Below are 14,678 nucleotides of genomic sequence, written 5' to 3' on the forward strand. Positions count from 1 at the left end.
AATTTCCTGCCTTCAGAGAAAAATTAGGACTTCAGAGTCCAAATCTCCAATTCATTCTCAACAATAAAGAATAAAACAGCAAGCATCCTTTCCCCAAGTCTTTCTCATCCCTTTTCCAAAGCCCAGCTGATTTTCCCTCTCAAATCTTGTTGTAGGCAATTAATCATGCACATGAGCCAGCCCGTGAGAACCAGAAGATCTGCTGGAGAACACAGCTCACCACTTGAAGGTCCTGGACTTTGAGCTGCCTGCAGTGACTGGACAGGACGTGGAGCTGGGATCTACTCTGGGGTAGGACTAAGCCACATTTGCCAGCCTCCCTGCAGTGAGGTATGGCCACATGCCTGAGTTCTAGAGTCTAGAAAGACAACGAAATGGGAGCAGGAAATGATGTGTGCCACTTCCAGACCTGACCCACGAAATCCTCCCACTTCAATTGTCCATTTCTTTCTCCCCTCATCTGCTGATCGGATGTTGAAGCCCCTCGTTGAAGGCTTGGAGGCCCAGGAAAAAAAGAATCCCCTCTTGGAGGAGAGCTACCCATCATTCAGGAAGACCTGTGCAGAGCTTCAGAAGAGTGAGAAATAAGCTTCTGTTGTGTTACTACTGTGTGCCACCGAGCTTAGGAGGTATATCTGTTCAAGCAACTACGCTTACCTTTAACTATTAATGAATATATATATGGAAATTTTGGAAAAATACATAAAAGGAAACATAAAAGAGAAAAATTACTCTTCAGACCACCACTCTGAGATCACCTCTATTAATGCTTTGGCATATCATCTTCCAGCTTTTCCCCAGGAACTATTCCAATTACTTTTTACTGAGTCCTCACAATGTAACAAACAGCATGTTAAGCTGTTTTCATATATAATTCTATTTAATTCAACCTTTTAAGATAGGTATCACTATCTTCATTTTAGGATTGCAGAAACTAACAGCTACAGAAGTAAAATATGACACATCTCTTAGGTGGTGGGACTGGGTATCAAATCTAATCTGTTTGATTCTGAACACAACTCCTTCTCACACGCTTTTGTTGCTGTGATTGTTAAGAAAACCGGGATGTGGTGGTTTTCTAATATGCTTTGTTCACTTAATATTTTGTGAGCAATTTCCTCTGATTAAATATTCCATTTTATGATGTACTGTAATCTATTTATCTAACCCTCTAGTTGGATGTTTGGGTTGATAATTTTACGTTATTATAAATAATATTACAATGAGTATTCATATAGACAAATCTTTGCACACACCTGTAGAAATTTCCTTAGGGCAATCTGGAATGGCTACATCAGAAGTTACGAGCATTCTTAAGGTAGTACATGGTTTTTGCCAAATTATCCTACATCAGTGGTTTCCAAAAAGCACGGGGCGGGGGCGGATAATAATGTCTGGAGACATTATTAATTGTCATGACTGGGCAAGCATTTAGTAGGCAGAGGCCAGGGATGCCGTTAAACATCTCATAATGCACAGGTCAGTCCCCCACCCTGCTAGCAAAGAATTAGCTGGTCCAAAATGTCAACAGTGACACTGTTGAGAAACTCTAACCTACATAAAGGTCCCATCAGTACGTGTCAGTGTTGAGATGAAATAAAGGCTATAATAAGGGCTCTGCCATTCATTCAAACATGATTTACCAAGGATCTACTATATGCCAGATCTACCATATAGCCAGAAGCTAGCATTCAAGGAGGAGGGTCAGATCAACAACCAAAAGTAAAGAGAGAAGGTGGCTTGGCAGTAAATTTTGGCTATACTTGCTAGAGAGAAAGCACATCTATTTAATTTTATACCTTCGTATCTTTCCATGTAATTTTACATTAAATAATTTCCATATAATTTGCATTAAATTATACAGCTTCACAAGGTTGCTAGGAGAAATGATTAATATTGTTATATTGCTACATACATGAATGCTTTATCCTGATTATTTCAAGGCTATCTGTAAAGAATAAAATTGGCTGTTTCTTCAACAGAAACCCAAGATCTTAAGCATAAAACATCCCTACGATGACAGTGGCTCCTCTTTCCCCAGCTGACCCTTTTGTTCTTTAACATAGCAGATCAGCTCAATTCGGTTCATTGTGAGGTGGAAAAATGTTTTCCTGCCCTTTCTATTTTAAATTAGTAGGCACTCCCTGAGTGTCAGTTCCTTTCTGGTTTTCCTTTCCACAGCAGGCATGGCAAAAAGGAGGGACCAAATCAGAGGCTGTTCTTCTTGTTTCTTCATTTAAGAAATGGATGGCAAAGGAGAGAGGGGAGAGAGACCCCGGCTCCCAGCTGTGCTATCAGCCTCCTCTCCAGAGATTCTGTGTTCCTCTGCCTGTTTGGTCAGTGCCTGGCACAATCACTGCCACTGGCCCCTCTCCTCCTCACCGCTCTGCATGATAATCTCCGGGCTGTGATAAAAAGGAGAAGCTATGACTGTCCTGGGCTTTCAAAGCCAGTGCTCACAGAAGAGCAAGTGAGAGAAGAATCTGACCCCAGCCTCACATACCTGGAGACAGAAAAAAAGAAGCCAGGCTTAACAGCTGCATAGAGCATACACTCTCTCACTTAGTGGTCCTCTAGAAGCAAAAGGAAGAAGAGGCTAAGGGGACATGTGGGTACTCCATAAAGGTGGCCATTAGAGATGGGATTATGGCTTCACTTTTCCAGAGGACCTTATGCAGAAAAGAATAAAAATCTAAACTGGTTTCCTTAGCAATCCTGGGATAATCTTTCCCACAATGTCCCAAGCCTACAGTTCTTAATTCCACTACAGCCATTATTAAAACTTTAAATATGTAATCAGGCACATTAAATTGCCAAATATCCATAAAAACTATTAGCTCATTAAATTGTGCACAGCTATTTAAACGAAAAAGCAGTACCATCTAATTGCTTTAAATTGAAAAAAGTGAAGGTTAAAACATTCCGATAATCTGATAAAGTTATATAGGCAGCATAAGTACCAAAAGGATAATGCATGGTATTAAAATTAACACCATGTCCAAACAGAAAACATAAAATAAAGAAAGCCTGTCTTTTTAGTGAATAATCAACACATTTAAAATAAAATTGTGCCATAGAGGCCACCTAGCCTAATAAATTATTAGAGCTTGATTACAAACATCGAGATTTAGTGTCCATTTATCCTTTAATGTCAGTTGCTAGAATTTATTTAGTTTACAGGTACTGAATCCAAATCTTGTCATCTTTAAAAATGCCAAGGATTTCGAGAGTAAAACTACAAATGATCAATCTGGAGACTTCATATGTGAATTTACAGCACAGAAATCCAATGGATTACATATTATACTAGAAAAATTTTAGGATTACATATTATACTAGAAAAATAGGCATGTTGATCAATTGTAAAAAAAAGAAATTTAACAAAACTTTTTTTATGCTTGTCAAATGCAGAATATGTATTATGGCCAGTAAATCCTGACAGTCTAATGTTTATTTAAATCTATTGATTACTTTACATTTTAAAGTAATCATTACCTGTGTACATCATGTATGTGTGGTGATGTGTTAAAATGTACCCAGGATTTGTTTTACTCAGTATGGTAAGACATGCAGACATGGAAATAACTGTCATGAAGGAGGAAGTTTATACTCACAGATTCCTAGAAACAGGAGGCACGATGTGCCATGCAGAGCCACACGGGGACAGACCAGGGTCAGTCAGGAGGCAGAAAAGGACGGCAGAGCATGGACCAGAGGGGTTCTCTTGGGAAGGAAGGGGTGAAGGAGGGTAGGTTCCCCAAGTCAGATTAGGACTGGATAGTTTGAATAATTTCAATGGACTCTGGACTATAAGGTGGTCCCTAGTTGTCCAGTACCTGGCCCTGGAGTGACTTAGGGCAGGGGGAGTATTGGCTTGGTGTGTGAGAGTTTGAAAAAGGAGTGAGTTGAGGATGTGGGCTCTGGATTGGCTGGTTTGTATATCAAAGGCATGCCTGCAGGGGAGTCATTTGCTATCTCCAGTTATTTGCTAGCCCTGGGAGGGGCAATCTCTCCAGGATCAAGGCCCCAAACACCAGAATATCAAGAATACAGAAAACAAGAAAATATAGTCAATACAAGTACTACCACATTTTAAGTCAAAGTTCTCCTTTTATGTGCAAGGTACTTTCCAGGGCCAGGCCCTGTGAATAAAGCCTGCTGGACTGTGCATTTAAAAATATTAATAAAGCCTTACGTTTCTTACTTTATACTTTTGAATATGCTTTCCCATTATCTCATTAGAATCTAATGACTAGATTTGATAATTAGATCCTTACAAAAAACTATATGGGATAGACATGTGCAGACATAGTATCCCTATGTTATAGCTGAAAAAACTAAAGCAGAACTAAGATTCTAAGATTAAGAATAGAATCTAAGATTCCTGTCCCCAAGTCTAGAGCATGTTCTATTATACTCATGTCTTTTACAGTTTAACAAAGTAATTAGTAATCTAAGAATTCAATTCTCAAACAAATGGGCTTAATCCCTTAATGCAGGGAAAAGGTCCCATAAACTAGACCAAAGTCATCGCTTCCCTGCAGGTGTGTTTGGCCCAGGTTACCTCCTACAGAGTTTCTTCTGGGAAATAAGGGATTGGGAATGAACAGAATTACTTGGAGAGAATAAGACAGTCAGATACCATGATGGCATTTCTGAACTTGTTCTCAACAGAGTTCAATCACTATGCTCCATATACTGATGAAATTCAGTGTTCAAGTCAAAGAAGGATATTCCTACCTGACTTGGTCTCTACACACACTTACATCACTGGTGAGTAAACTAACATCCCTGGTGAGTCTGGATAGTCCCCATTTGGCTGTCCAGATTTGCCACCTTCACTGCCCTGTTCTATGCCAGAAGGATGAATCCTACGAACTGCTGCACCAGGGCTCTCTTAGCCCTCTTGGTCTCAACCAAGGCTGTGCTCAACCAATGAGTGGCACTGGCAGGAGATCGAGGATGTGAGGAGGGTAATCGTTCCCTGGCTCCCTCTCTTCCAGGTCATGGTTTGCCAGTGACTGAGTTCCTTCTAGCAGGGCCACAGCTCTGGCTCTGCCCCAGCTGGAGCTCTCTCTCACGTCTCTGGTAGTTGCACCCTCCTCTTCAGATCTAGGGATGGCAGTTAATTTCTATATAACAAGAGTAGCTGTACTGTTTACCCTTAAAAACTTATTATTTCATCTGGGAGGCAGGATGAGGACGAGGTAGAGCAACCAGCCCAATTTATTGGTGACAACTATAAGGGACAGAAGGGAAAGAGACGGCTCTCACTTGGACATGCCCCATGGAATGGACATCTAATAACCACAACTTGGAAAGAGTAAGACATCAAGGCAACCACCTCAGAAGTTTGAATTTTCATGAGGCCTCTTGAGAGTATGTGAAACATGAGATAAGTATTCAATAAACTTGAAAGTGCACTGCTCTTGAAAAATAATTATAAGGTTGGTCAGTATAATAATAGGGCTTCATAGGCCCCATTATAAATAGTTATACGGTTGGTCAATATGATCTTCCATATCTGAAAGGATGTTCAAAGGAAAAATCCTAAGTCTTGGAGACCTAATGCCAGAAGGGGTGTTTTACCTTCAATAAGTTGTATTGTGTGAATGGGGAAGTCAGGAGAAAACTAAAAAATTCAGTTAGCCAGAACAGTCATGCTCCATCCTACGCTTTTGCCTAGAAGAAGTTGGCAGCAGGCTGCTGTTAGTTGTTACTGTCTGACCAGTGGCAGTCTGCTTTCTCTATAACATGGTCTTCACATGGAATTAAGTAAAAGAAAAAAACAAAAAAGCAACGGAGGGGACAGGGAGATAGGGGTCCAGCAATTAAAATGAAGATTTGATTAATGCAGAAAAGTAATTTAGATAATTCACCAGTTATCTGGGCTTCATAAGCACTATTAAAAAAAAAAAAACCCACAAAATACGGTCCAAAAAGTGAAAAGATGTGTTCAGGGGATGAAATGAGAAGTCATGATCTTGTTCTTGAGTTCAGAGTCAAGAGGTCGCTTAAGTACCCAAATACTTATAATACTAAGACAATAGAAAGGAGCATATTAAAGCATTACAGAAGTTCAGAGGAGGGAGAGCTCATGTCCAGTTTGGGCAGGATGAAGCAGGGATTACCAAGAGTTTCATGAAGATAGGCTTTGAGGGGTGACAGGATTTAAACTGGCAGAGAAAAGGGGAAGGCAAAGGGACAGATGTGAGTGTGCATACAATGGTCAGTAGAGGCCACACCGGGAGTGGCCGGGCATGAAGGTTCTGCAGTCCAAAGATCTCAGTTTGAATTCCAGCTCCCTCACTTACCAGCTGAGTGACTTTGAGCAAATTACATAACCCCTCCAAGCCTCAGTTTCTCCTTCTGTAAAATGGAGGTGGTAATAGTTACCTCTGGGGATTAGTGAGAGAATTAAAAGAGGTGATGCTTGCTAACGAGCTGATCCCCGGCTCGTAGTTAGTGCTCCATAAATGCAGTTACTGTTAACCATCGGTGGAGCTTCAGTTTCCCTTCTGACTATCATTATGTTTAATTTTTTTAAAAACTGACACCCTAAAGATGTATCCCAAAGGTTCTTCATTTCTTCATTCGGGTGAAAAAATATTTCTTGTTCTAAATTTGCAACAGCCTAAAGCTATATTTTATGATAGGAAACAGAATTTATCATTAATGTGTGAGACCACTGTTCAGTCATTGAAACCAACCAATTAATAAGGAACCCTTGGAATTATAGAAAATACACATTTTTTTTATGCCAGGAAAACTTCTTTACTATTTTAATCCTAAAAATAAATAAATTTAGCCTGAATGCCTATAAACAACCGTGAACCACAGTTTCTCCTAAAATATTAGAAATCCAACCCACCATTTTATGACTAAACTGCTTTTTTTATGATTCAAATTCCACTTTCCAAAAGAATGTGGTTATACTGCAAAACACTACCCTTAAAATAAGTGACTAAGTGACTAAAGTAGCAAGGAGTGGACCTCAAGGATCTTGTTGACTTTCCTATAAAACAACTCAAAGCTATTTCAGAGGAAAGCTTCATATGACTCTTCAACACTATATTAAACATGAAACACTCACTTTCTAATTAAGCCAGGGTTGTAAATAAACAGGTGACCCAAACCTCAGGAACCAAAATAAATTGGTCAGATTAGTAAACATTTAGCTTACGGGTTGGGAAAAAATTAAGTTAACCTTAAATTACCTCCCCATGATTCTGTAGGAACTGCACTTTTTCGTAATCTATCCTCATGTACAAAGCAGCAAATACAATTTGTCACTGCGTTTATCATGATCATGTGTCTGTCAGGAAGAGGGGCTGAAATAGCAAATGTTTCCTGCTTTCAGCAGAAAATCAGTTCTGGTTCTGGGGTAGTGAACACGTCTGTGGGCTTGGGGGAACTTTTCAAACACAATGCGCAAAGCTGAAATAAGATTTCATGAAAACACTTTTATAATACTAGTGTTGGAGTGGGATCAACATTTGCCTTTTAAGCAAATCCCAGCAACTCAATCACAGGACTGTAGACCCATGTTTGTCAGCACTGGCTCACCAGGCAATGAAGCATATTCATCTCTGAATTTTCTAGATATGTGAAATCATATTCATCTCTGAATTTTCTAGATATGTGAAATTAACCCCTTCTGTGGCCAAATACTTTTAAATGTAGTTATTTCAATGGAGATTATTCTAAAATGAAATGAAAAATGTAATTCAGTGAAAATTAATTATTAAATATCATTATTTATATTATTATTTAATATATATAATAAATATATAATATCAGTATAGTACAACACATTCTTAAATACAACTTTGTGTATAATTTTTTGTTTTGTTGTCTATCTCCTTTCTTCAAGGATTAGCAATCGGCTCTCCCTTCTTATATCATGAGAAGGCAGAGCAAGATCTGAATGAGCAAAGATGGAGAAAGAGTAGTTGTAGCAGAAAGGATGAAAAGCACAGAAATAGAAAAGCACTACACAGGCACTGAAAATGGCACGGAATTTAATTAGGATGGAGCTGAGACCATGTGAAAGCAGTAGACACCAGGCTGGAATAAAACTGAACTTCTCCACCTAAGACTCAATACGACTCAGAATCAGGGCCGGCTTCAGCTTGTGACCAGTGTGTTTGCACAGGGGCCCCCCGCTTGAGGTTTGATGCCATGCTGTGTGAAATTCTTAATAATTTTATCTTTGAATTTGTGTTTTATAAGTGAAATCCAATGGGACAATGGCATATGAGCCCGGACCTCGGAGCCTTGGCTCACACTCAATCTCCCCTCTCACTGCCTGCCCAGGAGGTTCTTGGACACTGATGCCTGTTCCTAGTGTCCCGGACCCCCCGCCCCCCGCAGCGAGCCTACCCCCTCAATCCCGCCCCGAGACTGGGAGCCACAACTAGGTCACACTGGTTGGGGGAGAGGCCCACATCCCACGTCTGCCATTGCCCTCTGCTCCCGGTTGAGGTCTGAGTTGGAGTGTGGGGAGGGTCAGGTGCATGCCCCACGCCATCACAGGGAGGAGCAAGGCTGTGGTCGACCCCACCCGGAGCTGGCGGCACTATGGCACATTCAGCAAGCAACTCAGCACCTCTGCTGTGAGTTGGGGCAGCAGACCTTGGGCAGGGAAGATTGACTTCACCTCCAGCCAGGCTCCCGCTTTATCATTTTGCGCTGAGCTCCACAGATGATGTAGCTGGCTTCACTTAGACTCTTTACTTACCCAGTTTCTCTTCCTGTTTTTATGACGGCATTACCCTCTCTGTATCACCCAGGTTTAGAATCTCTGAGTCATCACTGACTTCCCTCCCTCCTAGCCCAGATCCACACCTGCAGGACATCTTCCATCTGTCCCCTGCTGTCCATTCCCACTGCTCCTGCTTTAGTTCAGCTGTTCATCGTGGCTCCACCAGACCATCATAATAGATTCCTGGTTATTTCCACAGCGTTGAGCCTGCCCTCGTTCAACCCATTCAGCCACTGCCACCAGGTTACCCAAAACACCTCTCTGATCATGCTAAAATGTTCTGTGAGGGCTCCCTGTGGCCTACCGTTAGCAAAGCTCAATTTCTTTAGTCAGGCATTCAAGATCCTTTCTTCTCTTGCCCTTACCTTGCTTTCGCATATTCATTCTATAGCATCTGCAATACTTTGGCCAAATTAAACCACTCGCTGCCCCCTATACATATTTTGGGCTTGCTCATTATCGTTTCTCTGCTGAAGCCGTCTGTCTGTACCTGGATCACTTCCCCTCACCCCACAACCATCTCCAACAGTGAAATCTAACCCTTCTCCCAGCTTGAATGGCACCTCCTCCATGAAGTCTTCCATCATGAACCCAGTCACAAGGTGACTCTATTTCCTTCTGAGATTAACGCCATTTAGTTTGTGTCATTTATTAAGTGCATCTTGGCATTAGTTTGTGAATAGTACATGCCCCTTGACTGTAAGTGCTTGGAAGGCAAGAAGCATGTTGTCTCACCTTTGTGCACCCACAGGCCCCCAACCCGGGCCTTAGGTATAATGGACACTCAGTGTATGTTTGTTGGCACTAATGAATAAATGAATCTGTTGTGTAAATAGATCAGGTTTTCTGAAGCCCGGCACACCTGTAACGCTTCTGCGTCATCCCCTTTCCTCTTCTCAGTTCACCTAACAAAACATCCTGACTGCTTTTCAAGCCCAAAGCCCATCAAACACCTGTATCATCATTATCAACACTAACAAAAATATCATCTCACACTTTTTATTAATGTTTAAAGTGCTATATTCTGAATGCTTAGAATAATCTCAAAGAGAACACCTGTTACTTGAGTGCTCTTATTTTCAACCTCTTGAGGGCAATTTTTTCATTACTATATTAAAGTGGGCTGTTTAATAACTTATAACTGTCAGAGGAAAAAGACAAATTACAGTCACTATGATCCATACTGGATACCTAAAAGGAATTTTTTTTTCCACTTGCAATTCTTTGTCTCCTAATTTCAAGTCTATTTTTTAGGACTAATTGAGGAAAGTAATGAAAAATAACGAAATAAACTGAGGAGTTTTTTTGCTGTCAAAACTTTTATTCAACTTTAGTAATTCATTAGTCTACCCTTGACTCCAGAATGCCATGCTTATTATCATAATTTCATAAGTGTCTCCAATGCCTTTCTCTCACCCATATTCTGAACCTCCAAGAGGATCGTCAATCTAATTATCAAATGATTAAATTTTGAAACTGTGTGGTAATTTTATCTCCCAAAGAAATAAAAGTACACTAGTTGAACCTGAGCAAGAAACATCTTAAAAATACAGTAGTTAATAAAGAATCATGGAGGATGGTTATATTTTTACATAGAAACTTTAAGATGTTTACATATATGATCAGAATTACAACAACATTGTGATAAAAGAACATGCATTTGGAAGGTTGTCAGTTTTCATTAAGATAAATCTATAACAGCAGGAAATGGAAAGGCTTGGGGGGAAATTCTAGAACTTGGGAAGGATGTAATATTAATACAACTCTATGAAACGTTTATATTGCATGAATTTCTAGGAGGGACAAAGTGTAGAACTTTTGATAGGATAGGATATGGCCAAGGGTTATCAATCACATTTAGAGGAATCTTAAGTAGAGGGTGGAAGGGTAGATAGTTCTATATTCCTTCAATGTAAAGCTGGTTCTAAAATACTTAATTTGAGGGTGGAACAAGGTTCAGGGAAAGATTAGGCTGGTCAAAATGTGCTGAGTTCACATCTCAGTCCCAGATTAGGAGAAAAACAATTGAAAATGAGATAAAGAGAAAGAAAAAGAACACTAGCAAACTAGATATCATCATCATCATCATAAACTGTTACCATTTCCTGAGTAATTGCAACGCGCCAGCTACTGTTTTAGGGGCTTTAATGCAATATCTCATTTTATTTTCAAAACAATAATCTTCGCCACATAGGTGTTATTATTCCCATTTTGCAGGTGAGTAAATTGAGACTCGGAGATCAAGACATTCTTCCAAGCTCACACTAGTGGTGACTGTAGTGTACCACAACAAAGAACAAAAGTAGATTTATTGAAGAAGAGTAGCATAAGTAAAATGAAGAAAAACACACCAGGTTAAAAATAAAGAAATATACAGTAGAAACCAAGCATTTCTAAGCAGATCGAAATGAAGACAAGGAGTGAACCAAAATCTGAAACTCGCCGACAACCCGGTCTTTACAGCCATCATTACCACCCTGGGGGAAAAAAAACAAACTCTCCTTTCCCAATGTCAGCTTCCAAATATTAAAAGGCAACTTTGCTTTACACTCTGTCTTCAGAGTAAGAGTAGGGCCCAGAAGAAACATCAGCTGCTAAAACCTGATTTTCTCTGCCTGTGATAACACCTCTAGCCACAATTCTAGGCAGCAGGAAGACAAGTTAACTGCTGCGGAAGCTGGGAATTATGCTCTTCAAGAAAAGACAGTATATGAACAGTATTAAATAAAAGGTAGGAGCTGAAAGAGGAAAGCGAGAAATAAAAGCTACAGAAATGGGAGAAAATCAATTGAGAAAGAATAAGAAAAGTAAAGGCAATAAAGAGAAAAGACAGCAATTCCAGGCTATAACAAGTATCATCCAACTAGGAAGGGATGTTTTTTAGCCCAAGCACACAATAAGGATGTGGAAATCACAGGAAAGAGAAGAGCTTGTGATTGTTCAACTTTTTACAGAATCTTCAACATATCAATTACTAAATGCTTTTATTTCTTCCCATGGCTTTCTAGGATTGTAGAGAAATAGACACTTGTTAAAGATCATTCATTGGTTGCTTAACTTAAACCTATCAAATCTTCAAGAAGGATATAATGGATAATGCACCTAATCAATAACAAAAGGTTAATGAAAATGGTATTTTGACAAGCATCTCTTAATATTAAAGTGTTATATTGACACACATCTCACAAAAATGTGAAACTTGGTTTTAGGAAAAGCTAGTCAATTTTCTGTGTAAAATTGTCGACTTTCAGATGATATAGAGAAAATTTTACATTTAGAGTCCTTCCCATCACTTTTGCTATTCTGATCAACAGCAACCAAACTCTAGAGAATCATGTAGTTCTGTTAAACAGCTGGAAGAAGTGCTCATCAAATGACCACAAAACTTTCATAACCAAAGATAAGAACTTTCAATTCTTATGAACTCTGAAGAAGTCTCATAGAAAGTGACATCCAGTTTCATCACATTCAGTGAAAAGATACTGAAGAAATTAGAACTGACTGGCTTTCTGATCTGGCATCTGATATCATGTTCAAATCACTGTGAAAATGAAAGGCTTAGAAATACCAGACAACAGCATGTTGGGTTTCCTTTTCCACTTGAAACTAGCATGTTTACCCTGCTGATTACCTTTGGAGTTGCTAGAAAATTATCAATTTTTTTTTGTTTGTTTCACAAACTAAAAACCTATTTGCTCAGTCCTGTCAAAAGCTGACTGCAGATAATGCTGTATCAAGCCTAAAGATAAACACCCCCTCTATTTGTCCAACCTCTCTATGCTCAACAGCAGAAACAGTTAAAATACATGCTAAAAGGTACAAATGGGTCAGAGGCCCATTCTTCCCTGACTTTCCTCTCTTCCTCTTCTTCCCTACCTTGGAATTCATGCAAGTGTAGACTAGAGAAGAGGACAGGGAAGTAGTTAGGCACTTTGTTCCTTTTCAAACCTTGAATGAGAATGAAATGCACAATGGTCCCAAAAAGACATCAGAGACACCAACATGCCCATTTTCTTCAGACTAACGCTGGAATTCTGGAGTAGACATCTTTTTCTAGGACCTCACAAGTACATTTTAAAACCATACACTGATACTCTTAAAGACTAAGTATCTTGACAGAGAAACACGTGGTATTATTAGGTGCAAAATGTAGCCCTTGTGACATATGAATTTTCCACAGTCACTGTGTGTTAGGAAAAGACCATTACATCAAAGATGGTGTAGTAACATTCTAACTAGCCTAAACTCAGAAGACATTTAAATAGCAAGGTTCATATTATAAAGAGTCTAAATTAATGTGTTCTTGGATGCCAAAGGGTAACCCAAGGCTTGGCTCCCAGGCCAATAGGGCTCTGGAAGGGGGACAATGCAAAGTCCTACCTGGTAGGCATCAGGAATGTTGACCGTTTCTCCATGCTCCCCGACATAGCCAATGATGCCTTTGCCCCAGGGGACCTGCACCTCGTTTGAGTTCTCTGTGCTGCTGCAGGGCAGCAGTGGGGTTCCTGCATGCACATCAAAGAATTTGGAGACCAAGCTCTTCTTGCCAGCAGCTGCCCCTTCCACCAGGAAGAGAGAGCAGCGGTCAGCGTCAACCATGAGGCAGACAAAGATGAGGATCTTGTAGCTCAGGCTGGTAAGATCAAGGTCATTAGAGATATCCTTGACCAGTTCCAGGAAGAACTGACGCTCATTATGCTTTTTGAGGTGGCACTTGTAGTCCATGGCTGTAGGGGGGTACTGAGGCAGATTCACTCTCGATTCCAGCAGGGCACTGAGAATGTGGGCTGTAGTGGGGGGCAAGGAGCTGGCCTTCCGGAGAAGTGCCCTCCGCCGCACACTGCTCAGCGGCTCCTGGGCCCGGGAGGTCACTTGCTCATCGTAGGTCCTGTTCACATGGATGGCCTTGGAGCGGGCAAAAGTCTTCCTTAGCTCTTTCTGAGAAGCTCTCCGCTGCAGGCTCCCATTGCCCCGGCTGCCACTAGCCCAGCTGGGACTCAGGGGGACCCCACCACAGTCCCCGCCACCTGGAGTGGGTTGGCTGTTGGCAGAGCCATTTGGTCCAGCGCCACCACAAATGCTGCTGCCGCCGCCTCTGTCACCGCTGTGAGCCAAGCTGCTGGTGCCAGCCAAGCTGCTGGTGCCAGCCAGCGCGGGCCTTGGGCCTAAAGCCCCCTGACTCTGACTGTGCCTCTGCAGCCACTTCTCCACCATCTCCTGCTTCCCCTTCCGCAGCAAGTAATCTTCAAACAACTCTGGGTGCCCGTCCAGGAAACTTTCCACCTCTCCAAAGTCCAGGTGGGAGGCTGTCATGGTCCCAGACACAGCTTTCCTTGCCTCTCTACACTTGGACCAAATGTTTACCTGCCCCAGCTCTCTAGCTGGTCGTGCACATGTCTATACCCCCAACCAGTACTCCCAGCTCCCAGCTCGCTGCCGAGATTCTGCGGAGCAGTGGAATCCCAGCTGGGAAATGCCCCTTCCTTCAGGCTCAGAGAGTGGCTGGCACGAACCCACCCCCTCGTCCTGCTACTCCTGCTCCGCACAGGTGCCCCACTGAGCTGCTGCCGAGGCCCCAGATCCTGTTCTGGAAACCCGGAGCTATCGCTGCTCTTGCTCTGGCTGCCGCCGCCGCCGCTGCTGCTGTAACCGGATGAGTGGACCACTGTGAAAGGGAGGTAGGGCAGGACACGCCCCTGAGTGAGGCACGGAGCCCGGGGGGAGGAGAGAGGTGGGAGGAGGAAGACGCGGGCTCTGGACCAGCCAAAGTCCACGGCCCAGGAAGCCAGGCGGTTCCTGGAAGTGTCTCTGGACGCCCGGAATCGGCGTCTGGGAACACGGCCGACTCCTGATTGGAACACGATTAGAGGGGGAAACGCACCTTGTTCCTTCCCCCTCGTTCCTTCCTTACCTC

At 41.8% G+C, this 14,678-nt stretch overlaps 1 protein-coding gene across 1 annotated transcript in view; it reads right to left on the reverse strand.

Moving 5' to 3' along the window:
- The window catches only part of LOC147916313 (dual 3',5'-cyclic-AMP and -GMP phosphodiesterase 11A-like), a 61,055-nt gene extending 46,627 nt beyond the window's left edge, over positions 1 to 14,428 (reverse strand). Inside the window, exon 1 of the mRNA XM_087434931.1 lies at positions 13,145 to 14,428. Coding sequence (XP_087291057.1) covers positions 13,145 to 14,077 — 933 coding nt within the window. The 5' untranslated portion in view covers positions 14,078 to 14,428. The remainder of the gene's footprint in view (positions 1 to 13,144) is intronic.
- Between the last annotated feature and the right edge of the window lie 250 nt (positions 14,429 to 14,678).

Source organism: Ceratotherium simum, chromosome 9 (assembly GCF_057802395.1).
Source record: "Ceratotherium simum simum isolate JZ-2026a chromosome 9, ASM5780239v1, whole genome shotgun sequence".
NCBI lineage: Eukaryota > Metazoa > Chordata > Mammalia > Perissodactyla > Rhinocerotidae > Ceratotherium > Ceratotherium simum.